Source organism: Cyprinodon tularosa, unplaced genomic scaffold (assembly GCF_016077235.1).
Source record: "Cyprinodon tularosa strain WSP-4 unplaced genomic scaffold, ASM1607723v1 ctg941, whole genome shotgun sequence".
NCBI classification, from domain to species: Eukaryota; Metazoa; Chordata; class Actinopteri; order Cyprinodontiformes; family Cyprinodontidae; genus Cyprinodon; species Cyprinodon tularosa.
The window spans coordinates 127,698-154,675 of record NW_024039720.1 but is presented as its reverse complement, the minus strand read 5'-3'; the positions used below and the strand labels follow the sequence as shown (position 1 = coordinate 154,675).

Sequence of the window (26,978 nt, the reverse complement as noted above, 5' to 3'; positions counted from 1 at the left end):
CATGATAGTGGATGAAGAGAGCACAACCAGTTAGTCACAGTCAGAGAAACAGGACTACACTTAAAAACAGGCCGATCTCCAGCATCTATAAACAAAGGTGTTGATGGCAGGAGCACAGCTGATATTTCTCTCCATGATGGAGTCACAGCCAACAGGCGCGGTAAAGCTACTATGAGAAAAAGCAGAGAGAGCAGAACGTTAGAAAGTGAACAAAGAAATTCTGCAAAGTGGGAGAATAGAGATAGAAAATGAAGCAAAATAATGAAAAAGGGGTCCCTATGTCCTCCAGCAGTCTAAGCCTATAGCAGCATAACTATATAGAGAGCTCAGGGTAACCTGAACCACTCTAACTATAAGCTTTAGGAAAAAGGAAACTTTTAAGCCTAGCCTTAAAGTAGACAGGGTGTCTGCCTCACGGACTAAAACTGGTAGTTGGTTCCACAAGAGAGGAGCCTGATAACTAAAAGATCTGCCTCCCATTCTACTTTAAGAAATTCTAGGAACCTCTAGTAAACCTGCAGATTGAGAGCGAAGTGCTCTGTTAGGAACATAAGGAACAATCAGATCTATGATATAAGATGGAGCTTGGCCATTTAAGGCTTTATATGTGAGAAGGAGGATTTTAAATTCTATTCTGGATTTAACAGGAAGCCAATGAAGAGAAGCCAGGATAGGAGAGTTATGATCTCTCTTTTTAATTTTCATTAGAACTCTGGCTGCAGCATTTTTGATCAGCTGAAGACTTAACTACAGTTTGTGGATTTTCTGATAGTAAAGAATTGCAATAGTCGAGCCTTGAAGTAAAAAGGCGATCGCTTTTGATATCATGTGGCTAAAAACATCAGATGATCTTTGTTTTTTGTTTTTTTACCTTAATATTTAGATCAGAGGTCTGCTGCCTTCTCTTAAAACGTATTTAGAGTCGCAAATGTTGTGGGTTTCTGGATAGAGAACATAATTTTTGATAAATAACGGGTTTTAAAAAGTTTGTAGGTTAAAAAACAGAAATATTTTTGTGAGTTGATTGACAGATACAGTTTCTTCTATTGGATCTCGATATTTATGTATAATTAGTCTTGATTTTCTTAACTTTGAGAACGCTGATCGATCTTATCCACTGATATTTTCTACCTCTGCAAAGGCCTCTGTCAAAAAATTTTTTATTTGAATGTGAGAGGGTTATCGCTCATGCAGTTAAAACAAGTATTTTAGTGTTTTATGAGTATTTTTTTTTCTTTTGATCAAAATGAGATTCAAACACTGAAGGTATGATGTCATCTTATAGAAACTGCAATAAACAAAACTCATCGCCAGATTTCGCATGTCAAGGTTTTTTTTAAAAATGAGTGATCGGCCAGAAAACGGCAATCAATTCAGAGCAATTATTTCATCATCAATTGAAGAAAATGCTTAAAACCTTCAGTATTTGTTGGAACATTAACTGGATCCACTGTTCAAAGTCCATAGAGACCCTTGTGGCCCCAGAGCCACAGCTTGCAGATCCCTGGTTTAAATTAAATCAATTATAACATAATTTGGACTCCAGTAATGCTGTAAAAGGTTTGGTAAATGAATGTAAAACTACTTCTCTACTTTTATTATCCCTCTATATGTTTGGTGACCAATTCTTGTTTAGATTATCGGCCAAACGGCAGAGACTTCCGGAGCTCCACGCTGTCTGTCCCGGAGCAGATCATGTCGTCTAACCACTGCTCTCGATCGGCTGACATAAACCGGGCTCGGTCGCGCTCTCCTAGTGTTCCACCAACCTCCAGGTAAACAAACTTTAGCAAATACAAAGACTAGATATTTTCTCTTTTTTTCTGTTGTGTGTTGTTTATGTTTGTTACAGATAAAATCACATTTATGGGAAATATTCTGCATTCTTATTATGTGACTTGAATCATTTCAGGGGGTTATTTCTCTGCTAATGAAATATAGGAAAAGCTTGAACTTATTTTATTGTTTATTTAGATACTAGAACATTCAAACCGGAGTTTTAGTCCATTATTGTTGCAAGCAAAACAAGTGTTTCATAAAAGGAAATTTGAAAAAAAAAATGCAATCTAGAAATTAACCTTTTTAGAGTTTCTTATATCTTAAATGAATGGTTGCTGTTTTTATTTTTTTATTTTGTTCTTTCAATACATATATTTACAGACGTAATATTTTCAAAATTTATTTTTTTAGATTGGGTTTACAAATATTTTCTGTTCACATCAAGCCAATAAACCAATGAAAATGTTGTTTCTCACGTCCATTGCCATAATGGCAATCATTTTACATCCATAGAAATGTGCGTCTTTCGTTCTCAGTCCAGAGGAAAGCCCGAGCCCAGAACAAAAATTTGAAAACAACATGAAAAAAAGAAATACTGTCAATATTTTCTCAAATAACATTAAAAAAAGAAAAGTATAAAGTTGCTACAACGAATAATGGAGCAAGATTCACTCCGTACTTGAAAAGTAGGGGTCAGTTTGTGGTCTGATTGACATCTACTTTGACCCACAGCAGAAATCGTCACACATATTCAACCTAAAGGTGCTTCCTTTATAAAGTAGGAGGATCACTTGACTTGTTAGAGATTTAAACACAAGTTGGGTATGGAAAGTAAAAAACAAAAGTAAAAATATAGCTTTCCTTTGGAACAGAGCTGTCTGTCATTTTAATCTCATGCTACACTGTGAACATTTGCTGCAAATGCTGTGTGAACTGTGTAGTTCTTATTGAACGCGTTTAACCCCCTTTATGAAAGATGCTGGCAAAGAAAGTTATTAGTTGCTCTCCATCAGCACTTTTTGTTTGGTTGAAAATGTCGATCACAGAGTCCAATCACTGCCTTGGCACTGCCAGGCTGCAGCTACTCTCTCCTGGTCAATCAACTTTATTTGTATTTCAAAGGCTCAGCCTAAATCAGCCTTTGATTAAAAAAAACGCACTTATCTAAATTGTCTTGGACAGTAGCTCATTTAATGTGTTCCATCTGCTTTAATTAACTACTTCTGGTTGTTTCTTCAGAAAACTTGTTGGAATGACACTAAAAACGAGTCATTGAATTTGGCTGTTTGTTGGTTAAAGCAAATACTGTTTTTGAAAAAACGAAAACATTGCCTCTGATTTTTTTATGTTTTCAGTTTGAAATAACGGCTCTGCTAATATTTATTTGAAGAAAGTGGATTAAAGGGGGCTCTAAGTTCTGAGAAATAAAAACTCCCCCATCTGCTGACAATGCCGATGGTTCAGAAAGTAATGACTGAGGACCCAGTAACCAGCAAAGATGTTGGTCAGGGACGTCAACAGAAATACAGCAGGTGGTGCTAGAGCACCTGCCCTTTTCACAAGGAACCAAAGAAGAAGTGCCGCAATGATGATTTCTTTTTTTTTTTAAAAACAGTGTAGCTTTAGTGTGTGGCCCATTTCTGGTTTTAAAAACTTTTACAAAAACCACTAACTTTTATACTTTTTCACAACAAACCCCCCTCTTGCCTCACCCCCCACCAAAACTGAATGTTTTGAAATGGTTAATTATTTTACAGACACTAATGTTTCATTAGTGTTCAGTTGTTACCAAACTTATCGTGAAACCAACCTGTAGTGTTCAATATTATCAAAAACATTTATCAGACAGAATATGGCTAATCATTTGAAATAGGCGAGCCGTGCTAAGCGCCACAGAAATTCCTCTTTTTTTCTACTTGAGCACCTGCCCCCCAATATTTCTGTGCACGGCACTGATGTTGGACTCAATTCTAGTCAGAATATGAGTCTGATGCTGCTCCATAGAGCTGTGATTATGGGGCGTGATTTGAACGAACCAGGAAAAAAATGCCTCTGCACTCAATTGGAAAGACCTACAACCAATAAGAGCAACGGAGTGCGTGACGTATGTTAAGCGACGCATAGTTGTTGTCAACAAAAATCAAAGCGTGCAGTTTCACGCCTAGAATAAGAAGATGAGCCTTGATCGCGTTTCTCTGTTCCTCTTTTAAAATTAATTTGCTGTTGATATCTTCTAGAACAGACCTAATAGCAGAATCTACTCACCTCAACTCTCCAGCGGCAGCCATTGTTGTTGTCACCCAAGCGCGCTTTGGTCACGTGGTTGATTATGTTACTGTTGATCATCAGATATTGTGCTAGCATACTTGCGCTACTATTGAGCAATGCCAGACCGAACTTCCCGACCTCAAATGTTGTGGGCGGGACTAAGTTCGGAATGGCACCCAGGCTACAGAAACAGTTCAGTTGGTCTCAGTCCGCCTCCCTGGGAACTACTCAGAACCTGTTTGGAGTGAATTTTGTTTCAATATCGTTGCAAGCAAAGAACACGGTCTCTAAATATAAATGAAAAATGCAATCCAAAAAAGAAACTGAAAAAATTTGTGTTGCACCGATACCGATACCAGTGTCAGACGGGGCCACTATCCAGCACTAAGATGGTGGTATCGGTATTGGCGAGTACCAACAAATAGGGCACTGATACCATTTTGAGAGCCAAAAGTTTATTTAACTATTGTCACCCATTCCAGGTAGGCAATAAAAAGTTCTCCTGGATTCTGTTTGTTTTAGTCTTTTTCCTGCTTCACAAAGGTAGGCAGCAGCTTGACAAAGCCATGATGGCAATTATTTACATCCAAGTAGTATGCAAATCTTCATATATATACACAAGCATCAATTCAAAACAGATGGTATCGGTATCGTACGATACTGCATAGCCAGGTGTCAGGTATCGGGGCAAAAAAATAGTCTCAGCGCAGCACTAGTTATAATGAAGCATTGTTCTGCCTCCCCTGTCCAAAACACTTTAACCAACTCAGCTCTTTAAATACTTCTATTTGGCTTTTTTTTCCACTGGCCGCTCAGAAACAGTTCAGTTGGTCTCAATCCGCCTCCCTGAGAACTACTCAGAACCTTTTTGGAGTGAACTTTGTTCCAATATTGTTGCAAGCAAAGAACACAGTCTCTAAATAGAAAGATAAAAATGCAATCCAGAAAAGAATCTTTGAAAAAAATCTTCATTAGTGAATTTTCCTTCTTAATTTAATATTGAAAATGTTATTTAAATGTTGTTGTTTTTTTACCGACTTTATATTTAAAAATGTATTTTCAAAAATCTCTCCTTTTCAGTCTATTATATAAGGAGAAAGACAATATATATGTTAATAAAATCATGTTCATAAAGGATAACCCTATTGCAGACCTTAATCCACCAATGGTAGACCCAGATGTATGCTCCTGACCTGGAGCTCACACAGATCACATCTACACGAGGAGACGGTTTCTCAAGCTTCTCTTGTGTGAAGAGTTTCAAACCTGGAGTGTAGCAGCTGAGTTATATTATTAGAGCAGGTTATTATTATGCTGCCCATGCTGACTCCTGTAATAGAAACTGGGTGTTAAGTTATATTACTTCCATTTGTCTTATGACTCCTCCTTACTGTCCTTGTATTTCTTTTTATCCTCTTTTCCTATTTCTTTAAAAGGTTAAAACTCATGACTTCTGCCTGTTAAAGATCTATAGATCTCTGCTCCCTTTTCTCCTCCATCCCTCAGCCCATGATTCGCTCTCTCTGAATTCCCCCTCTCTCTGTTTGCTTTCATCATTGCCTGTCTTCTTCCTCCTCATCATATCAGATCCATCTGTGTCTTTTCTCCTCCCTCCATGTGGTTGCAGCCATTTTCTCACCTTACCTCGAGCCAGATATACTCAACCTATAGACGATCCTCAGAAGGACCTCAGGTATACTTGTGTCCGAATTTGCATGAAGCCTCATCTCTACACTTCCACTTGTCCACCAACCAGTCTTGTTTATCCACCCTCTCACCTTTGCTGATTTTTTTTCAGCTTTTATTTGACTGTTTAACACTTAAGCACTCTATGGTGACACTTTCACTTCACTGTCTACACAATAAAGGTATGCTTGTGAAGTTTCGTCCAGTAGAGGGGGTCCTCTGCAGAGTTTATGACTGATTTCTATAATGTAAATCCATCAGTGCGGGTTTTTCTTAATTATATCACCTGCTATGTGGGGGAAAAAAGCAATTAAATGCTTACCATATTTTTTTGCCAGCCGCAACCATGGTGTGTACCCAATCTGCAGAGAGGAAGCAGTCAGGTTACTGCGTTCCACTCGGATGACCCGTGCCCATTCAGAGGGCACCTACTCCTCCAACTTTGACTATGAGAGGTATTCAAGTGCACGGCCACAACATCCAGTGCATCATGTTGTGGCCTCCTCGCGTTGTTCCTGGTTCATCTGTGATTCTGTGAAAGTGATGACCCAAAATGATATCTTGTCTGATATCCGTTTTTTTATTTTTTTAAAGGAGTCATCACAGCTCTGGAGCTGAGCAGTTGTTAGAAAAAGACAACTAAACAACTGCCTTCGTATGTTAAGACTCCAAGCTATGTGTGTCACTGTTGTCAGCTGTATGTGTGCTGGTCAGGTCGTTACTTGCTGGCTGACAATTGACTGTAAATGATTGTTGTCGTATGGAGTTAATTTTGTTCCATTGTCGTTGCAAACATATGCACATGTTTTTTAAATGGAAATTTGAAAAAATGTCATCTAGAAATGAAAACTTACCGAAAACAGATGTAACTTTTTTTTACTTTATTTTGCAGATTTTTAAAAAATTTTTGCTCAGATTTAGTTTTACAAATTGCCTTCTTTTCAGATTTGTCTTTTAGGAATCAATTTCTCTCTCACTTCAAGTTGAATACAAACGCTCGCTTTTGATACGCACATTAACGAGTACGGTTTGGTTGATAACGTTCGTACAGACCAATAAAAACTAATTTTTTCCAATTTTATTTTCCAAAATGTATCTTTTATTCAGATTGAGTTTTACGAATCAAATTCTTTTAAAATTGCGTTTTACAGATCACATTTACATCAGTAGGCGGGTTTTCCTCTGTGGTGAGGAGCAAAGAAGCATTTCTATTGGTCTGCTGGATGTTAGCAACATTTTTATTGGTTTTCATCAATAGCGTTTGTGAATAGAAAGGGATTTTTATAACACAATTTGAAAAAACATGCTGTCCATAAAAAATAACATGAAGATTATCATAAAAAAAAGTTAGTATTCAAAAAACAAAAAAAAGTTACTCTCAGAACATTTTTTTCATTTAAGTCATAGCGAAGTCATATTTAAATGTCAAATCATTCTGGCTTCAACATCTATACGTCAGCCTGAACACCTAAATTCGGCCAATCATATATCAACGATCATCTGTCAATCAAATTTTTTCGGTCATAGCATCTTGATTGAAATAAGAAATAATAATTTCCTTTCCCATTGAGTTCCGTCCCAGTGTTCACGGGGATGGACGTCTGTGTCTTCAGCAGGCGTAGAGCTAACAGAACTGGCAGCGTTGCGAGGCAAGGGCTCAAACATGTACGGCTGTAAGCCTTCTACACCAAACCAAGCTTCTGCCGCCCTGGCGTCCTCTTCCACAACATCTTCATCCCGGCTTTCCTCCTCTAAATAAAAAATGTATGATGGAAGAGACTCATCCACGACCTGCAACACTAAACTCTCCTCAACTAGCATGTTTCCACTGTCCATAGCGTTCCTTGACAGAGTCGTTTCTTAGTCACCAATTTAGTGCTACTTGGTCCCAATGGAATTTTCCATTGGACACCTACTAGCACTAAGTTGCTAACTGGTTAGCAAGATGAGAAACCGAGAAACCGGCCACAATTAAGCCTGCTTGTGAACCTTCCGCCACAACAATCCTGCCCCCTTGATAAACGACTATCACATTCACTTTATTACCTACGACTTAAGGAACTTTTTCAAAGTTTAATTTGTGGATACATTTTTTTATGTCCATCTACAGAACGTGTTCTTTGGTTACAAAAATGATGGAACAAAGTTAACTCCATATTGATGTTTATTTGTCTATTCCCATTCTGCCAACAGCACCACTCTTTGTCACCCAGTGGTGTGGGATTTTTAGTCTTGTCCTTTTTGTCCTATTGGCAGCAGTTTTTCACACATCAAAAGTTTGGCATCTTTGATATAAATTTGCAGGTTGGGCTGCTGTGATGTTATCACCAAGACTTACATCAGCTGTTACAGAAAAGCTATGAGTGGCTTAACTCGACTGTTTTCCAAAATTTGACCTTCATTTAGAGGAAAGGAAATGTTTTAACTGTTAGCAGCAGTCTGGTTTTATGAAAATATATCAAACTTTCCAGGAGTTCACATTTTCACCTGTATTTACAGCTCTGGCAAGAATTCTACAATTTTAAAAAATTATGTTTATCCATAAAATAATGTTTATTGCAAATGTGCAACACAATAGTAGTGTTGCACATTGTGGGATTCCAAATTATACATGCAGTCTCGATACGCACATTTGATTTATTTTATAAAAGTCTTGGAAAATCTGTAGCGAAACCAAAAAGATTTGTAGTAATCAAAGATGTCCTTGTAGGATTTAGTCAAAATGTCTCACCTCTCCTTTAATCTGAATTAGCAGAAACACAAAACCAGGTTGTCGATAAAGACCATTAACTTGTGGACACGTTGGATGTAGGGTCCACGTCTGAAGCCTAATAAGGATCCTTTATCCATTTATTCATTGATTTTTGTCTCAAACAGCAATTCATTTTGATCTCATGAGGACAATAAAGATTCCTGATACTTATACTATGTTCCTGTCTTAACAGGCTATAGCTAAGGAGCTTTTGATTGAAGTGCATCCACTTTGCAGCACCAATGGTAGCAAAACAGGCCCTCATCATGATCCTACCACTGCCATACTTGACATTCCTCTAATGATCTTCTGTTTGAAGGTCTTAACTTGAATAATTATCGTCAAAAGGCTGCTTTAACTGATGCGCTGGTTAAAAACACAGCTATCACTGGAAGGTATTACATTTAAAGGTATAGTGGATCATCAAAATAAGTGGTCCTCCTAATGATCAATCATTCTGGTGATATGTTTAAGCAAAGGCCGTCCTACGTGCTCATCCCCATTTTCAATAACCGCTGGTGAGTCTGACATAGTGAAACATATGCAAAACTTCTTTTGGAAGGTAAGATTGCATGAGCGATGCAAACAGCAACTTTTAAACACAGCGTGCACGAGAAGAAATGGGCTTGTTTACACTCTTGTACACTTTTAATAGATAATATTTAGTTTGACATCACCATCATTGCTGACTGTCTTTAAACTTCTTGCCAGAGCTACCCTAAATCTTAAATATCAAACTATATATATGGTTAAATATAATCATGTTAAGTTATACTTGTAAAATAATGTAATGTTTCAGCCTTGTGGCACATATCCTCAGAGTTAGACACTAAGGGAACGGTGTTGACTATTTAAAACAGGAATATTTAAAATTCAGAGAAATAAGAATCCATTGATATTTGGGGAAAGGAGAAGTTTAAGGCTCTGTTCCAAAGGGCGAAATGGTTTCACCGCAGCCGTATCCATCGCACTGGACATAACCTGCCAATAGGTCTTACAGTGTTTTATATAAATGAGTCATCTGGTATGATAACAACCACTAAGACTAATGGGTGTAGATTAAATGTTACCCCCTGACTGAAATGTTATTTTCTATCTGCTAATCTAAAAGGACGTCTCCTCTACTGGACAGCAAAGTATAGCAGTTTAGAGGTTTTAACATTTTGTTACGTTATTTTTTTAAACAAAATTATAGGTCACATTTTCAATCAGTTATAACAATGAAAATGATGCAGAGACAAACAAGCCCTCTGAATTTTATTAAAGAATATTTTGGTGTAAGGGTTATTTTTTGTTAGTTTTGAGCTGATGTTTTGAGGTCTGTGGTAATAATGCCAATTAATGGTTTTAAAGTGACAAATAATGTGCATGATTTTTTATTTTTGTACACCACTTTAAAATGAAATCCCAGTTTATTTTGTTTTTTTCCTGCTTGCAATGTTAAAATGTATAGCTTTCCACTATGACTGTTGTTTCTGTTAAATGTTAAAACTCATGTTCTTTTTCCCTCTAGCGTTTGAGGTTGATACTTTCACTCCTCTGCACTGCACCGTAACTTTAACACAAATGTATAAAAATAAATAAGAACAAGTGAATTCCAACTTACACATAATTATACATTTTTTTTTTTTACATCTCCACACTTGACGGGTGTTTGTTGTTTGTAGGTTAAAAGGATAAATAAGTAGTCAGTCTTAAATAAATTAAGTCAACAAATATAATACTAAGAAAATCTTTAAAAAAAATTTAAAAATATAAATCGTACAGACATGGATCTTCTGCTAAAAACACGTAAAAAATCTAATAAAGGTTTATCCTAGAAACATAATCTTATGCTGAAAATCAAAAATTACATCAAACAAACAAAAAAAAAAGAAAACAGTCGTTTCATTTAAGAAAATTCATTGATGATAAATAAAATTTAAATAAAGATTATTTTAGCATCACAAGTGGCTCATTTGTTGATCCATTTAACAAGTTTTTATAAAAACATGTTTTCTGTTCTACTATCGGAAACCAATAATTCCAACCATCTGGATTTTCCTCACTAAAGGTAGATATGACTCCATATATCTTTCAAATTTTCCAATACGATACAGATATTGCAGCTTTGAGTGTCGACAGATACCAAAATTGACGCGATACGATATCAGTGCAGATCATATTTACTTTTATTACCAATATTTCTCGATATTCTTTTTTAGACAGTAATATTCTTTTTTAGACAGTAATTGCACAGATTTCAGTATTTTGACATCCCTAGTTGGGACTGCAACAAAGGCTGAAAGCATCTTTAAAAACCGGAAGATCTTAGATAAAAATCTGAAATGCTGCAATATATCATATGAGAAAAAACTAAAAATAAAATAAATAGAACATATGTAAAGAAAAAAGAAAATAATTAAATCTTTTGATTACCCAAAACCTTTGATCAATTTGGTTTCTATGCCAGTCCTAAAGAGAAAATGTTAGAGATAAGAAGAAAATTCAAAGGATGAGATCGGCTGTATAAGCAGAGCCAAAGATCGCTTAATTTACGATCCAATATGGCGACAGTTTATCGCAGAAAAGTAAATGTTCTCTCTTACAAAAGATGTAGGTAGCAGGAGAACTACTAATTATGCCACAAGTGATCAAATTTAAGATCCATATTAAGATCAGCTGTTTCTTAAAGTTGCTTTTTTTCCCACTAATAAGTATTTTTAGTGAGAGAATGTTTGACTGACATAACATATGAGTTTATTTTAAGGACTTTTATATATCTTTTCCAGAGGTCCCAATAAATTTGTCTTTATTTGTCCTTTAGTTTTTCTTCCTACAAAAAAAAAAGTGTTTTATAGGTTAAAACTTCAGCCAAGTACCCACATAACTCTTTTACAAAAGGCTCCAAAAGTCATCTTTGACCTCCATAATGTCCACATTGCCAGCAAAATGTCCCAGGACATCCTGGAGTCACACTGAGTGCCTGCCTGTTTCTCAACAACCTCTGTAGGAACCACGGATCCATGGATAGACACGAGTTTCACAGCAGGTCCCGCTCTGCCGACCAGCGACCCACTATAGAACGCCTCTCATCCCGCTCTCGCTCTTCTGAACGCCCCCACGACTCTTCCCTCATGAGGTCGATGCCATCTCTGCCATCTGGGAGGTCCGCACCCCCCTCCCCTGCCATGACGAGGTGTGACCCAGATCGGAGAGGCTAACAAAAACAGACTAACGACAAGCTGGAGGTTTTGGTTTTGCACTCATTTTCCAGAGATGCGGCTCTACTGAAGGGGTTAAAGAACAAGACAAAAAAAAAAAAAAAAAGCAAAGATAAGAAAAAAACATCCAAACCTTAGGTAGAATAACTGATCATTCAGTAGCTGACAAAGAACATCTAATGCTGTGATGCTAAAAGTGAAAAACTTTTGCTATATGTGAGCAAATTTGATGAGTAAAATAAAAGCTTATCTCCATTTACGCTACCCTTTTAAAACCGTGCCGAGATCAGTCCGAGCACAGTTACCGAGATAACTGTTGAGTGTAAATGGCACACACAACTGAACCGTACCGCGGCAGACACAACCGAACCGCGCAAACATGGTACTAGTTCAACAGTAGGGCTTGGAGTGGTTCAGTTCTGGCTCGGTTCTCAGATAACAAAGAGCGCATGAGCAGACTGCGTCATCTCCTTACTGTCAAGGGCTGGTTATCCTCCCGCAGCAGTGTGTCACAGTGAGCTTGTCGCAGATATTTTTGATTTATGCCCAATATTAAAGCATGGTCTAGGCTATGTTATTCCATGCCACAATGCAAGAGGGACAATCAGGAACTAGCTGAGGGTCTAGATATGGCCAAGGCAGTGAGGAAGTTTGTGCGCCAACGGAGGGACATGAGGGCCAAAAAGAGCGGAGATCCAGGTGGAAAAAGGGTCCCAGTGTCAGTGGCGGTTCTAGACCAAATGTATCACGGGGCCAGGAGGGGGCCAGCATGTTTTCATGGGGGCACAGAAAAGCACGAAATTAAAAACAGTGCAAAGGAATCAAATGTATTAAGAAATCTGCATAAAGTGAAATTTCTATTCAATTAGGTTTAATTCATATTCTGTCTTTTTCGGTCAATATACATTCATAAATTAGGAATTTTACATGTCTTGACCTATTTTAAGTTAAAAATTACAGTTTTATACAAAATCTGAATTAGAACTCAAGAAAATTTATAAATTCAGCTGTAAAAATTAGAGCATTTTTTAAAATTTGATGAAAACTGGGATCCTATCTCAATACCACTGAAGCTATCACCTCATTGTTTTTAAATAATTAGTAAAACAGAATTTGTAAAGGAAAAAAATGAAAGAGATCCAAAGGACCTATCAGTAACCATGTCTGTTCCATATCATCATTAGAATTTCTTTGAGTATCATGTCTTCGTACAGGGGCCAGGACATGATCTACAGGGGCACTGGCCCCCATTGGACCCTGTCTAGAACCTACCCTTGCGCACCTCGCTCTTCCAGCTGGTCCGTCTTCACGAGTCGTTTTCCACAATGGCGGTCATACAAAAAACAAGACAAAAAAACAACAGGAAATACGCATAGTGTAGAGCGGATAAAGATTTGACCAATCAGAGGCCTCCTGTCTGCAGCACTGTCTTCACCTACAATTTTAGAGAGGTGCAGCAGATTGACTGCGGAAGGGGCAGAGGCACATTTGCATTCACTGCGACACACGCAGATGACCTGGTTTCTGATTATAAATCAGCCTTAAATGTTCTTAAGGAACCGAGATAACTGGTTAACTGATCCAACCTCGGCACGGATCGGTTTTCAGCGGGTAGAGTAAATGGGCCTTTAGATAGGCGGCACGTTGCTCATATTGATAGCAACCTAATGTCTTAATATTTTAGTTTAACCCCTCTATGAGATTTAAATCAACCAGTAGAAATCATTGTGTTATCTGCCAGAGTCGCTCAGCCTCTGTTAAAATGTTTGTTTAGCTAAAACCTTCTTAGAGCTAACATACCCTGGGGGACTCCTACCTGACCTGTTGCAGACTAACTCATACTGTATTCACCTCCCTGCTCCCGTACTAAACCCAACACTCTCAGATCCCTCTTATTTACTTCTCCTGATACCCTGCCTAACTCGACTCCACCCACCTCACCCCAGCTCACTCCATTAGTACCACGTTTAACCCCAACCTAGCCACTTTTTTCTGTTTATTTCCTAACAGCACTGTGGATGTTAGTGTATTTTCTTTACCCACATTCCAGACACATTGATCCTAACACCACAGCAAGCTTTCTACCTCTTTTTTTTTTAAATATTATGTACCACACTGCTTATACATTTGTGGGTATAGCAGTGATGGGGACAATATTATACTTTGGTTTCATTAACGTTAACTGATGCTGATTATCCCTTGTGATGGCATTGTGTTTTTTTTTTTTTTTTTTTTTAGTTTGATTTACTTTTTTGTTCAGATTTCAAGCAGTTGAGAGACAGTATGAACGCATGGTCGCACTGGTCTACCCTTTCTGCATTGAACTCCTTTCTCCCCGCAGCTTGATGGGTCGACTGTACATGCATACGTTTCACACCAAGCATCTTTTATTGCAGCTCAGCATCATGTGCCAAACCTCATTGTTGTGTGCATTTGTTTTGAAATCCACCGAGAGAATTTGAACCGAGGGGCAATAATGATGCATTTTAGTGACTTTGAATATTCTACTGTTTATTTGATAGGACCAAACCAAATGCTTGTCTTTTTGTTGTATGTCTATGATGTGGATGCATACAGTCCCTTGCCCTGCATCCACTGCCTGCTCTTGTCTTCTGCTTCACGGGAACTGTCGGTTTTGTCACTCAGGGCACATCCTCGCAGTGGATCTGTCCAGACCAGTCCCACCAGTACTCCCAGTAGACGAGGGCGACAACTCCCACAGCTTCCACCCACAGGCACAGATAGAAGTAAGTCACTTAGACTTTGGGATAATCGATCTGGGACTTATTATTTTGTTGGTGATTTGTTTCATCTACTCTAGTTTTGTTTTTCTGCTTTTGACGACCATGCATTCATCTTTTTATTGATCCATTTTCATTTCTCTCTCAGAAGATGGAAAAGAAGGAACACAGTCAACTGAAGGTTTGTATCGGATGTGTGGGTTTAGTCTATCAGGCAGGAAGCTCCGGTTGAGCCGTATTTCTCTGAGAAAACTGAAATCTTGTCTGCAGTGGAAAACGTTGAACAAGCCTCGTCTTGCATGTTTTTCTGACCTCTGGATCCATCTGGATCCTGCAGGTTGTTTCAGCTGATGTGTACCTATACAGCTTGCTTTAGGTTGACTGTGTTATTGTTAAATATTGACTTGTTTGGCTGCTCAGATACTTTATCAATATGTGAGTTTTTGTACTCTCAGGGGTTTTTCTGCATGTAGCAGACTTCCGCCTCCGTACGTTTCTTGCTAAATACAGCTAAACCCAGAAGGACCGTTTGAATATTTAGCTAAATATAGTACTTAGTTGTGAAATGTTTATAAAAATATGACATATTTTTATAGAGATTTAGTGTCATCTTTCTTTGTTACCTGATTCTTTTCTCATTTCTCCACCTTCATTCCTCTCCTGAATTTCTCTCACATGACCAAAGAGTTAGACATGTCGATCCATTTAGTCTTATCTCTCCAGTTTGTCGCTACTGTTTACATTAACATGTTTAACATATACTCAATGTTCCAATAAGTTTGGATGAACTAAGATGTTTATAATGTGTTTAAGAACTTAATATTCATATGTATAGAGTATATTTTTATAGCGAGACCAGGAGCAAAGTACAGAGCGCTAGAACCCTGTAATTCTTTTCTCCACAAAAAACCTGTTTGGGCAATTAATATCAATGACATTCATAAAAAGAAGAAATCAAATCATTCTAGACAGAGAAGTTTTGTGGACAAACGTCATAGATTGATATTTTTTAGAACGATTCATAAGTTTGGAAGAACGACGGGAATGTTGGCAGAAACTGGGGTTTCCCATCGTTCCTGCTTCTTACCATCCCATCTTGTTTATGTGTCATGTTAGTGTTTTTGACTGACTAACTCTAACTTCAAAAAGCCACATTGGGAATGACTTAAAAAATGCAACTGTAACAGTCCCCAAGGGACGGCACAAACTGGGACATTTTCCCATCACTGCAGCTGGATTCCACCTCTTTATGTTGACGATTGTTTATATCACCCCAATAATTTATTTAGTTGATATGTCTTAGTTTGACTCTTCTCTTTAGAAGAAAACAGTGTTTACTAGCGATCTAGATAAACTCTTTCATAAGGGTCATGAGATATCCATCTACAATTGACTTATTTTTAATTCTGTTACATTAGGGACCATGCAGAAGACATCAGTAATTAGACATCAGTGAGTCTCCCTCATGAATGTAAAACCTTGATTCTCTAGAAATAAAACTCAGCATATTTGCTGAAGCTAATTTAGTTTGTTCAATTGTTAATTTTTTAAACTCATTGTAGTCTTAGTTGAGTTGTATTGGCCAAATTCTCTGCATTCAACACACTTTTAGGCCATTTCACAGATGTTGGGTCAGCCATGTGTTTACGATCAGATCTGTTGGAGGTTATTTGAAGTGTTCTACTTTACTTTAATGTCTCTGGGTCTCATAATATGATAAACCTCAATCTGCTTCTAGCAGCTAACAGTGAAGACAAACTCCAAGATCCACCGGTGAATGGCAGGAAAGGCAAGTCCTCTGTGAGGTGATGGCTTGAGTTTGCTGTGGAGTCTTTCTGCCTTAACACTAGCAATCATCTCCAGTTCAGCTCTTGATTAGGGGTGTAACGAAATATTCAGCTCACAAGATGAGATGAGGAATGATAAATCTACTTGAAATATAATACTAGTGATAGTTTTGAGCTCTTTGCTTTATGTTTTATATGCTTTATATTTTTGCTTTAATAAACAGTCTGGCATTTTTATGCTTGGATCAGAGATCTGCTGCTTCAGAAAAGTTTCAAAGGTACATAGTCAGGTTATCTGCCTATATCAAAAAGACCAAAATCCAGCTGATTATTTATTATGTTAGTGTTTTGATCATCCCAAAAAAAGTTAAAAATAAAACCACTGGACTTTTTTTTCCAAGTTTCCAAGATGTTTCGCTTCCCATCAAGAAAGCTTCCTCAATTGAAAATGTCTGGAGTAATGTGGAGCTCCAGGCTTTACAGAATTGCCCAACAAAAGCCTTGTTATGGCTCAGAAAACATGTAAATTTAACTGAATCGGTTTTGATAAAACAGAAGCCCAGCAATGGGCGCAATGAGCTACGTAAACAGACGTGGCGCCATCTACAGACAGTACTGCTTAAATACCAGAAAGCCAGATGACGGCCATTGATGCAGCTACTAAGTAAATCCCAAGCGAGCAATGCCTCGCTGCAAACCATCAGCTCTGAGGATAGGGCTTAAAAGCATTGCCCAGTGACGTAATCCCGGTCACATAATGCTAATATAGTTAATGTGCACAGAAAGGCTATATTTACTAACAATTTGTGTATAAACAAAGCTTGAAAGATACAAAATAGTAAATGCTAGGTCAGAAGAATGCTGTAATTTGTCCCAAAAATGCTGGTTTACTGCCATATACATTTTAAAATCTATAAAATGTAATTGTGTTGCGTGAGTTTTAAAGCTAGAATAGCTTTAAATAGCTTTAGATTGCGTTTGAATATATATATATTCAATTTACAATATTCAAGACTATCTTTAGCTAATCCATATTGTGAATATATGCTCTACTAATCCAAAGGTACTCCATTGAAAATCCTCCCTTTGTGAGAAAAGGTTTTTATAAATGTAATTTGTTCTTCCTAGACTGATCTAGTCTGATTGATTTTAGATTTTAAACAAATGATCAGGTTATTTCCTTAAAAACCTTAATGTGGTAACTATCTAATGCCTAGAACCGTCTGTGATAAAGCAGACTTTAATACAAGAGATGCTTGTATGAATGTTTGAATTCTGTTTGTGTTGAGAAGAGGGAAAAGGTTGTAAAAACTCTGCCAAGAGTACATGTTATGTTGATTTATGAGGGAGCAGCTGAAAGGAGTTGCAGTAGCTAAACATTAGAAGCACTGTTTTCACAGTGCTAACAAATCCCTCATGTCCTGTCTATCAGTGTTTCGTTTTCTTCTTGGTGTAATATATTCACATATCCATTTTTAAAATGATGGAGGCTTCGTTGGTGCGTCTGTCAGTCAATCAGTGTCAATTAGGGTGGCCAACCGTCCCTTGAAAAACAGAATCGTTCAGTATTTAGAAACAGAAGTACCTGTCCCCTATTTAGTGGAAAAGGAATGCACTTTGTCCCGTTTTACTGTGACAGTAAAAAAAATTGTCAGTGGAAATCTAATGGAAAACGAAGAACAAGGGCGCGTTAGATACAAAACTTACGGTAAACCTGTTCCCGGTTCCTGTCCTGTGTTGTGACCAATGAGCTTACAACATATATGTAACGATCCAGAATACCCTCATCCCATTGGTTGAGCCAAGTGTTGCTCACAGAGACGATAGCGGGTAATAACAGACCAGTATAGGGGACTGAGTAATTTAAGTTATTTACTCAGTTTTACTCTGCAGCACTCAAAAACAAACAACTCCTCACTGCTGCAAGAGCTCAGAGGAAATACAAGTGGAAAAAGTAGGCTATCGCCATATAATAATAATAAAATAATAAAATAATAATTTTTGTTTCTGCTTTACAACTGTAGCCTACAGTCGTTGCATTTAATGCACAAATATGTTTACAAGTTTGCTGTTGCAGCAAAAATGTGCACTATTTATTTATTGTTTTATATTCATTTTTTGCAGCTTACAGTTAAACAGGTCATGCTTATGTTTAAGATACTTATTTTTATTCAGCAAAGTTTGTTATTTCGTATTAAAGTGAATTGCTGGATAATAATTTATGTTCCGTGTGTTCATGTCACTCAAAAATATGCATCTAATTCAATGCAGATTTGAGTAAAATATTTAAAAAAAAATATTTCACACACAAAGGGGGGCTTAAAATTAAATCATCACACCAGGAGGTGCGAAGGGGTCAGCTGGCACGCACATGAGGTGTCCCTTTTTTTCTTTTTTTTAGGGAGTTGGCAACCCTATTTACAAGACAACTCATTGATAAGTTACATTTAAATAAAGGTTAGGCATGTTTGTTATTTAGGGTTACAGCAGAACTTTATATTTCCAGAAAATCATAATTCCCCAGAATAAACATGATGATTATTATGTTGACTAGAATTGTTGACATATTTTCCACCAGAAAAATCATACGTTAATGTTGTGAGAGCTCGTTACACCTCTATTCTTCATGTTTAGTTACTGTTATTTCATAACTTAGTTCTATTTCTTAACTTTATGTTTGTCGTTTGTACTTCCTGGGTTGAGCTACTTGATTTGTATTTGTTTTAAGTGGCCCGATCAGATTAGAGAGCCCTATGTGGGTATCTGATGTTAATAAATCTGGTTATCTGTCCGTGTGATTCCTGCTAGTCTGCCCTCCTCTGCTTTCAGTAAACCCTCAAAGCTTTTTGTTAATGCTAATTTATTTTACCTCACAAGGATAGATCCAATTACTTCTACTGTGAAAGAATGATCACTTTAATTTGACATGGATTATCAAAAACAAGTCATTTGTAAAGCTTCTGATAAGACTGGATGTTTTTCTTGAAAATTAGGGAAAGGTTTAAACATTTTTTATTTTATAAGAAGTTAATCATACAAGACACACAAAGAATATTCTGATATTATTTTGTTATATTGTATCAGAATAATAAGAGAAGAGTTACCTATGTTGGCCAGCAGATGGCAGAAAGCTCACAATTTTTAAGAGGAGCTGTCACTGTTTTCAGCCCCTTAAACTGGTGTGACCCTTTTGTCTTTCCTACTACATTTTATCTTGTTTTTCTTTCTGGCATGTAAGATAAATTTAACCAAAGTTAACAAATTGATTTTAAATTGATTTGTTTCTAAATTAAGATTTTTCCCCCCCCTGGAAAATCTCAGGTTGTTGCATTCTCTAATGCTAAACCCCTCAGTATGTGTCTACTTTCCTATAGAGGTGACATGGGAGGACCAGCAGAGAGGGCTGAATGGCTCTTTGTCTGGTGAGGGGTCACAGCCGCACCCCTCCCTCACTGACGCAGGTTGGTGGGTTTGAGAGTGAATACATGCTGCTTCAGTTGCATACGTCTATAACCAGTGACATTAATCAATGCATATTATAACCAAATCTTACTGACAGGGACACAATATTTCACTAGAAATTGAAGCATAAGATTCAGCCTTCAATTTGGTACAATAAAACTTTGACATGATAGACTGTTATGTGTGTTCTAAATCCAAAATTAACATTTCCATACATTTTCTTTCACGCTTAGCCCTTAATAGGACAAGTGAGGTCTAGAAGCACAAGATCTATATCCAGCCGTACAGTAAATATACTGCCACATAGCTGTACATCTTATTTTGGCATTTGACCAATTAGATGAGCCCTTGAATGATATATTACCTACTGTGATTTAAGTTGAAAAAAGAAGTCAAGACAAAAAAAAGGTAAAAAGCTATTTGAAAAGTTAAAAAGTACAGTTAAAAAGTTAATAAGCCTAGTTAACAATTATATTTAGGTTTATAAACTAAAAAATGTAAGCGCCAGTATCGGTATTAATGCCTCTAAGGTTATGTTGTACCAAAGAATGTGTTTTTCATGAATTTCTTCTAGAAGCAATTTTGTTATTTTTCTTAATATATTCAGGGAACTTGCTGTTTCCTTTTACTACATTTTTGCCATCAAAATATCCATATTTCTGGAATGTTACAAAGGTAATAGGGTCTTTTCCTGGATTCCAATAACACTATTGGCTTGAAATTTTGATTTTCAAAGTATTTCACTGAGTGCCCTATAAAGCTGCGGGTGCTTATCTTTAGCTGTCAGTGGGCGAGAGGAAGGGTACACCCTGGACAGGTTTCAAGTCTATTGCAGGGCACAAATTCCCTATGTTTTTTTTAGTGTTTTTTTTTAACTTTCTAATAAAGCCAAAAAGCACGTCTCCAGATCAGACTTCTAAAATACTGCTCTCTGCAGAACAGTGCCTCCTACAGGTCAAGGTTCCCTGTATCCTTTGTAGCCTAGAGCTGAGGTCCGGAACTGGACCCACCTGCTGGTTAATCCGGACGCAACCTGATTTAAAACATTTTTTAATTATTCTCCTGTTTTTACGGTAAAGCCCTCTGGAGCGTCAAGCACCAGACTACATGTGATAAAAAATAGCCAATGAGCTGTGTCAGTCTGGGTTGCTGCTGCTAGCTACTGCGGTGAACTGGTGACAGAGTGATTTAGTGTGCTCATAGATGACCCAGCACATTTAGAGTATGTTTGGCTCATCCTGCTGCTGTGAAGCAGGATTCTTCACCATGAACAGGATCAAAAATAAATATGGATTCAGCCTCAAAATGAGCACCTTGATATGTGCTTTAGAATGGCTTTGTCTCCATTCAAACCCAGGTTTAAAGCCTTGCAGGGCAATATAAAGCCCACTGCTCTCATTAAGCCAGAAAGAAGAAAAGAAAAATACCAAACGGTCAGTTCAGGTGTTTTATAAAATATGTCAATCAGGAAATTGTCTTTATACCAAACTGAACGATTGTTGTTCTCTACTTCAAAAAACACTTTGGATTTTAAAATGTAAAAATGTTTTATTTTTTTTTTTTATTTTTTTTTATTTAAAAAGTCAATTAATAACATGGATGCATAAAAACCTGCTTTTATTTCACTGTTAAATTCTGTTTAAAGTAACAGATTATAATTAAAAATGTCTCTGGACCTTTACTGGTTTATCCTTTATTCGGACCCCGCTGATTTTTAATTGGTTACCCCTTGGTCTAGGGTATCCCATGATTCATTGTGAGTCCAAGCAAGCCAGCTGCTCCGTGTTCAGAGGACAAAATGAAATGGTGACAACCAGTGGTGAACGTTGCAAGTGCAGTTTAATGTAATAAAAGTATGTGAATAGTTTCGTCTTAAATTAATGAAAATACTCCAATATCTGTGCAGCGTCAGGACTACAAATCATTTATCTGCATTTTAGTCGCTTCTTTCTTTAGATTATGCACTATATACCATAAGATTAAAACGAAAGGAAAACATAAAACTAAAAAAGACTAGATTTATGTTTAAATCCAAAGCCGAGAGTTAGCTCCTGGAAGCAGCGTAGGTTCCCATTTCCGGTGTAGATCCGGCAGAGACGAGTGACAAAACAGAAAAGATTTTAAGACATTTCTCAGGAGATTCATTATTAACCTTTAACACATCATATTTTAGTATGCTTACTATTTTGGGGAGGGGAAAACACCATTTAGGTCTTAAATAAATTCGAAGGTGACCCGGACGTATATTTGGATGTGCAAATGAGCTGATGGTGCAGAATGGATCATGCTTCTGGGAGGGATCAGGTAGTAGTGACACTGCTGAAAAATGAAATTAGCACACAGGACAGAAGGAAGAAGTTGGCATCCATTCTTTGCCTGCTTTGTGAATCAACTTTAATGGTTGCTAAGCGACAAAGCTTATGCTGACTGAGGGGCGAGACAGTCGGGGAAGGCTGGACCTGTTTGAATCTATAGCCGAACTTCTCCAGCTCTTCCAGCCTCCTAATTTTTGAGCCTACCTGGATCCGGACTGGGTCCTTCAGAGGACACAGCCGCCGAAAGCAAACAAAGCCATAATGTGCAACTTAGAAGAAAAAAAGCAGCAAAATAAATAAATTTACTTTGTTCTTTGTATGTGTGGGTGTGTTTGTGTGTCTGGATAAAATCATAGTCTTAGTTTTAAAAGGGATGAAGTCTTTGGTTTAATGTATGGCTCCATTTTATATTGACGTTCTAAACACAGTTCGAAAATCTAAGCTTTTTTACTCCATACTGTTTTTCTACGCAATTTTGTTTGTTATTTTAATGACTTGAAGTCATTGCTTTATGCTTTATAAAGAATCCCAGTGTAAACTTTAAACTAAGTCTAACTATTTTTACTTGTAATAACATTTAACAAAACAATTTGCTTTGTCTATTTGTTTTCACTGAAAATGACTGGAGGATAATGAGGGACATCTAAGCTTTTGAGATTGAATGTTTTTTTTATTATTATTAACTTTTTTGTTATGGTGCAAGAAATGCATCTTTTTTTTATTTAGAAAAAAGAGCTGGAGCACACTATTGTGACACTAATCATGTGTAACTGAACATTAGATCAGTGCTGAGAGGTTTTAGGAGTTAACCTGTTTACTGGTTACATCAAAATCAACAAAAATGTCTGAAAAAGCATAAATCAAATCAGCTGCTGTTCTTAAACCCTTGGGGGGGTCTACTGCTATATAACACTATTATAATGACAGAATGTAGCTTTATTCGGGCATTGTGAGGCTGTAAAGTTGGAGACTTCACCTACAGCAGGTCCTGCACACAGGAAGGGATAATTATCGGATTCAGTACCTTAAAATGAAACCAAACGTTTTTTTTTATTCAGTTGTTTTATGCATTGCAGAGATTTGTGTTGTCATCTCACAGAAAAAGCATGTTAAGTTTAAAGTTTCTCCTTTGCTTGAGCCATGATATGTGGAGCGTTCAGGTGTGGTTTTTGCTGGGTTTATTCGGTTCTTCTCCCCATGTCAGCACATAACAGACTAACTCATTCTGTGGGTTTGGTTTGGTGTGCTAAATATTTTTCTATATCTTTTCAGGTTATTGCAAGTTAATCTTTATTTTCTTAGCATTTCTACAAAATCTTAAGCTGATGTATTGACTTGAAGTTTATTCCGCTACGTCAAATGGTCGTGTTTTGATCTCTAACCCACGAGTCAAGCTCAAGTACAGCAAACCCATTGTTCTGGTTTTTGTCCGACTGCCTATGATGATGTTAACTGTCACAAAAAGATGAAAGCTGGTGACTCACTTGTCTTTTAATCCATGCACCACTTCATTAAAACGCATTAATCGGGTTTTATTTGAGCAAAATGCTAATTAATTTTGATGGGGTGGTTTAAGAATGAGAAGTGATGTCAGCGCTCTCTCAGCTTTACCGCTTTGGTACAGATTCAGATTAGGAATGATGGTTTGAAGACAAAGGATGGTGGTACAAGTGGTCAGGCATGTTCACATAGTTGGGGCTGCTGCCAGTGACATGGAGGTGCAGTTCATCTATACAGCTAAACGTTTGTAAGTTCATAAATAATACTAATTCAGACTGAATATATGGGAGGCAGAGGGACTTATTGCTGCTGTAAAAGTTTTTTTCTGAAACAAAGTGTTTGATTTCTGCATGTTTCTGCTTGTCAATGTGTTCACGTTTTAACACATACTGTCCCATTCTACTTTGCTACAAGGTGACACTTGTGTTTTAGCCAATTACACCATTTTTCCTGGTGAAGCACGCTGAAGGAGCTGGCTGTTTTTCCTTCTTGGTGTGCTTGCTGCTCAGTGTTTCCAGCTCTGCTTTCTTTTATTTTGTTTTTTAATTTATTTCAGGCTGTCTCCCCACAGTTTCTCCATTCAAAAGTGACATCTACTTCTTCCTTTTCTCCTTCTCCTCTCTTTTCTTCACATCTTCGTTTAACAGGGTCTCCAGTTTTGGTCAGATTTGGCCCATTAACATCTCTTTCCTGTTTCTCTTTTTTTCCTTAAAGCCGGAGAATCCCCTCCTCCCTCCTTTGGTTTTCTAATAACTAAACTCTGTCTTAACCTCCCTGAATCTTCCACCTTCTTCCTCTGTTCAGCTTCTCAGGGTGCCCATGGTGGAGTTTGCCTGTTTTTAGAGAATGTGATGATTTCGTTTGTGTCTTCTGTGTTTGCTGTTTTGTCAATGTTGTGTTGTTGTTGTTGTTTTTGTGTCCCCAATCCTCCATCCCTCCTTCCTCCAACTTCCTCTCATTGTAACCCTTTAAATCTGTCCCATTTCCACACCAACACACACTGTCCTTGTCCTGACTTGGTTCCCCCCCCTTTGTTACCCTTTGTGCATCCTCTTACATCCATGTTCCTCTCCTCTGTCTGTGTCTGTCCATTTTGTGATGTAAACCCAGAAGACACGGGCTCACCCAGTTGGACGAACTCAGGTCTGTCCCTTCTTCTGCTCTCTCTTCCTTTTCTTCTTCCCCTCATCCCTACTCTGTCCATGCTTTGCTTGGCTCCTTTTTTGTGCTTTTTAAGTTGTCCTGTAGAGGATGCTTCCAGTTTCATTTATGTCTATACTGTAACTTTACTTTTGCTGCTTATGGATGAAGCATGATGGCAGTGTGCCCAGTGCTTTGCAACAGACATTGTTAGAGCACATTTTTTCTGAGTCTTATAAGGTCTTCTGTAGTTATTTGTTGATATATTTATTTATTGATATTCTAGTCATAATTCAAAATATTTAGCTTTATATCAAAAGAGGGGAAGAAAATGGTATTGAGGCTTATGCTTGTAAAAATTCTCTGTCATCCAGGTTATAGTCATTCCAAAAAAGTAAAAAAAAAACAATCCACTGGACTTTTGTTTTCCAAGTTTGAAGATGTTTCGCTTCCCACCCAGGAAGCTTTTTCAATTCATAATGTCTGAATTAGCGTTTTAGTTCCAAGCTTTATATAGTAGCCCAAAAAAGCCTTGTTATGGCTTAGAAACCATGCAAACTGAACCGAAAGAAAAGGTCCACCCCTGAGTAATGGGGAGTCGTTGAGGTCTTTGTTGGCCTGCTATACCCCATACTGGCCTATGCCTCTGAAACGGGAGTCGTTAGGGTCATTGTTGGACTGGCTGACCAGGCGAGATGTTTTGGTTCTTTGCATGGCGATGAGGATTGAGATGATAGCGGGAAGGAATCAGTCTTAAATTAAGTGAATTTACCATTAATTTGATTAGGCAAATTGGATGATTTGCCAATGGAAAGGGTATTTTTACCTTTAAAATAAGATATTTAGATAAAATGCACTTGAAATAAGACAATACAATTGTGTTTTCTTATTTTAAGTGTAAATCGTCTTGTTCCATTGGCTAAATGTGTCTTTTACCTTGTCAATGCAAGAAAAAATTCACTTATTTTAAGAAAAATCTGAATCAGAATCAGAATAAGACATACTTTAATAATCCCAGAGGGATATTAACTTATCTAGATTTAGATTTTTTCCATTGCTGCGTTGTAAGTTTTTGAGAGCTGAAAGCTGAGACCACCCCCTCTGTTGTATCGTCGTTATTCTATTCTCACAGTTGGGTTGGGAGCTGGGTCTATACTAAAGATAACCTTCACCTTGATATTTTAGTGCAGATGTACGTATATCTGAACGTAGAATTAATCAGTTTTCCAACCTGTGTAGGCCTACTGTGAAATAACCACAATGAAAATGTCATGCTGACATGGATGCAGCTATAAGGACAGCTTTATTAGCCAAGCTAACCAATCTACTTGCTCAGTGGATAGCCACAAGACGCCCGGCTTATGGGCTCGAGCTCGTTCTCCAGGCGGCCACAGGTGACTCATCTTACAAACTACCTGCCAGGCAAACTATCATAAGGAGAATACATGACCAGCAGGCCGCAGAGAAAGCCGCTAATGATGAGAAGTTAAACGAGACGAAGTGCATGTCAGATTTTTGAAGACACTATATTGTTAAATTGGGACATCTATAATTGGAAGTGGGACACGAAATTGCAACATAAAAATACTGGAGACAGATTTCAAATGAGCGATTTTTATGTAGATTTATCTAGATTAATTCTAAGATTACACTAGTTTTAAATCGTAATAATGCCTGTATTGGTATGTATTATGTTTGTGCTCTTTTCGCATATTGTGCCCTCATACTTTGCAATCTTATTTGTTTTTTTGGGCCCAAAGAGGAGCCATATTTATATTGGGAGCATATGGTAACTTTGTGGAGAAAAAATTCCATCAGGATAGAAGTTTTCTTTTAAATAAATTCCTGCACTAATGTGCATCTTCTGACCTTATTTTTAAAGTCGTAGGGAAGTTATATTCAGATGTCAAATCATCCTGGCTTAAAGATGTATATAAATGTACTCTTTATCAGACCATATTGTCCCAAAATGTAGAAGATTTCTATTAAAAAAATCCTGTCTTAAAATCTGTGTTTTTTTTTTTCTTGTTATCTTATGCCGGCCAGTTAGTTATACGTCAGCATGAACACCTAAATTCAACCAATCATATATTAACGGTCATCTGTCAATCACATTTTTTTCCGTCATAGCATCTTGAGTCATATGTCGCAGCTAATATACGCAACAGTTGAAATAAGAAATAAGAATATTTTCCTTTCTCATTGAGTTCCGTCCCAGTTTTCACGGGGATGGACGTCTGTGTCTTCAGCAGGCGTAGAGCTAACAGAACTGGCAGCGTTGCGAGGCAAGGGCTCAAACATGTACGGCTGTAAGTCTTCTACACCAAACCAAGCTTCTGCCGCCC

The 26,978-nt window shown here is 37.4% G+C and overlaps 1 protein-coding gene across 35 annotated transcripts in view; it reads left to right on the top strand.

Annotated features, from left to right (window-relative positions):
- Window positions 1-26,978, top strand: part of rims2a (regulating synaptic membrane exocytosis 2a) — a 192,865-nt gene that overhangs the window by 115,249 nt on the left and 50,638 nt on the right. For 18 of the 35 annotated variants that reach the window (XM_038275109.1, XM_038275108.1, XM_038275113.1 and 15 more), the window contains 5 exons: window positions 1,637-1,775; window positions 6,072-6,188; window positions 11,478-11,663; window positions 14,335-14,435; window positions 24,604-24,636. In XM_038275109.1, coding sequence (XP_038131037.1) covers window positions 1,637-1,775; window positions 6,072-6,188; window positions 11,478-11,663; window positions 14,335-14,435; window positions 24,604-24,636 — 576 coding nt within the window. Of the gene's footprint in view, window positions 1-1,636; window positions 1,776-5,674; window positions 5,741-6,071; window positions 6,189-11,477; window positions 11,664-14,334; window positions 14,436-24,603; window positions 24,637-26,978 lie in introns of all 35 variants that reach the window. The other 17 variants (XM_038275115.1, XM_038275133.1, XM_038275141.1 and 14 more) reach the window with 6 other exon arrangements.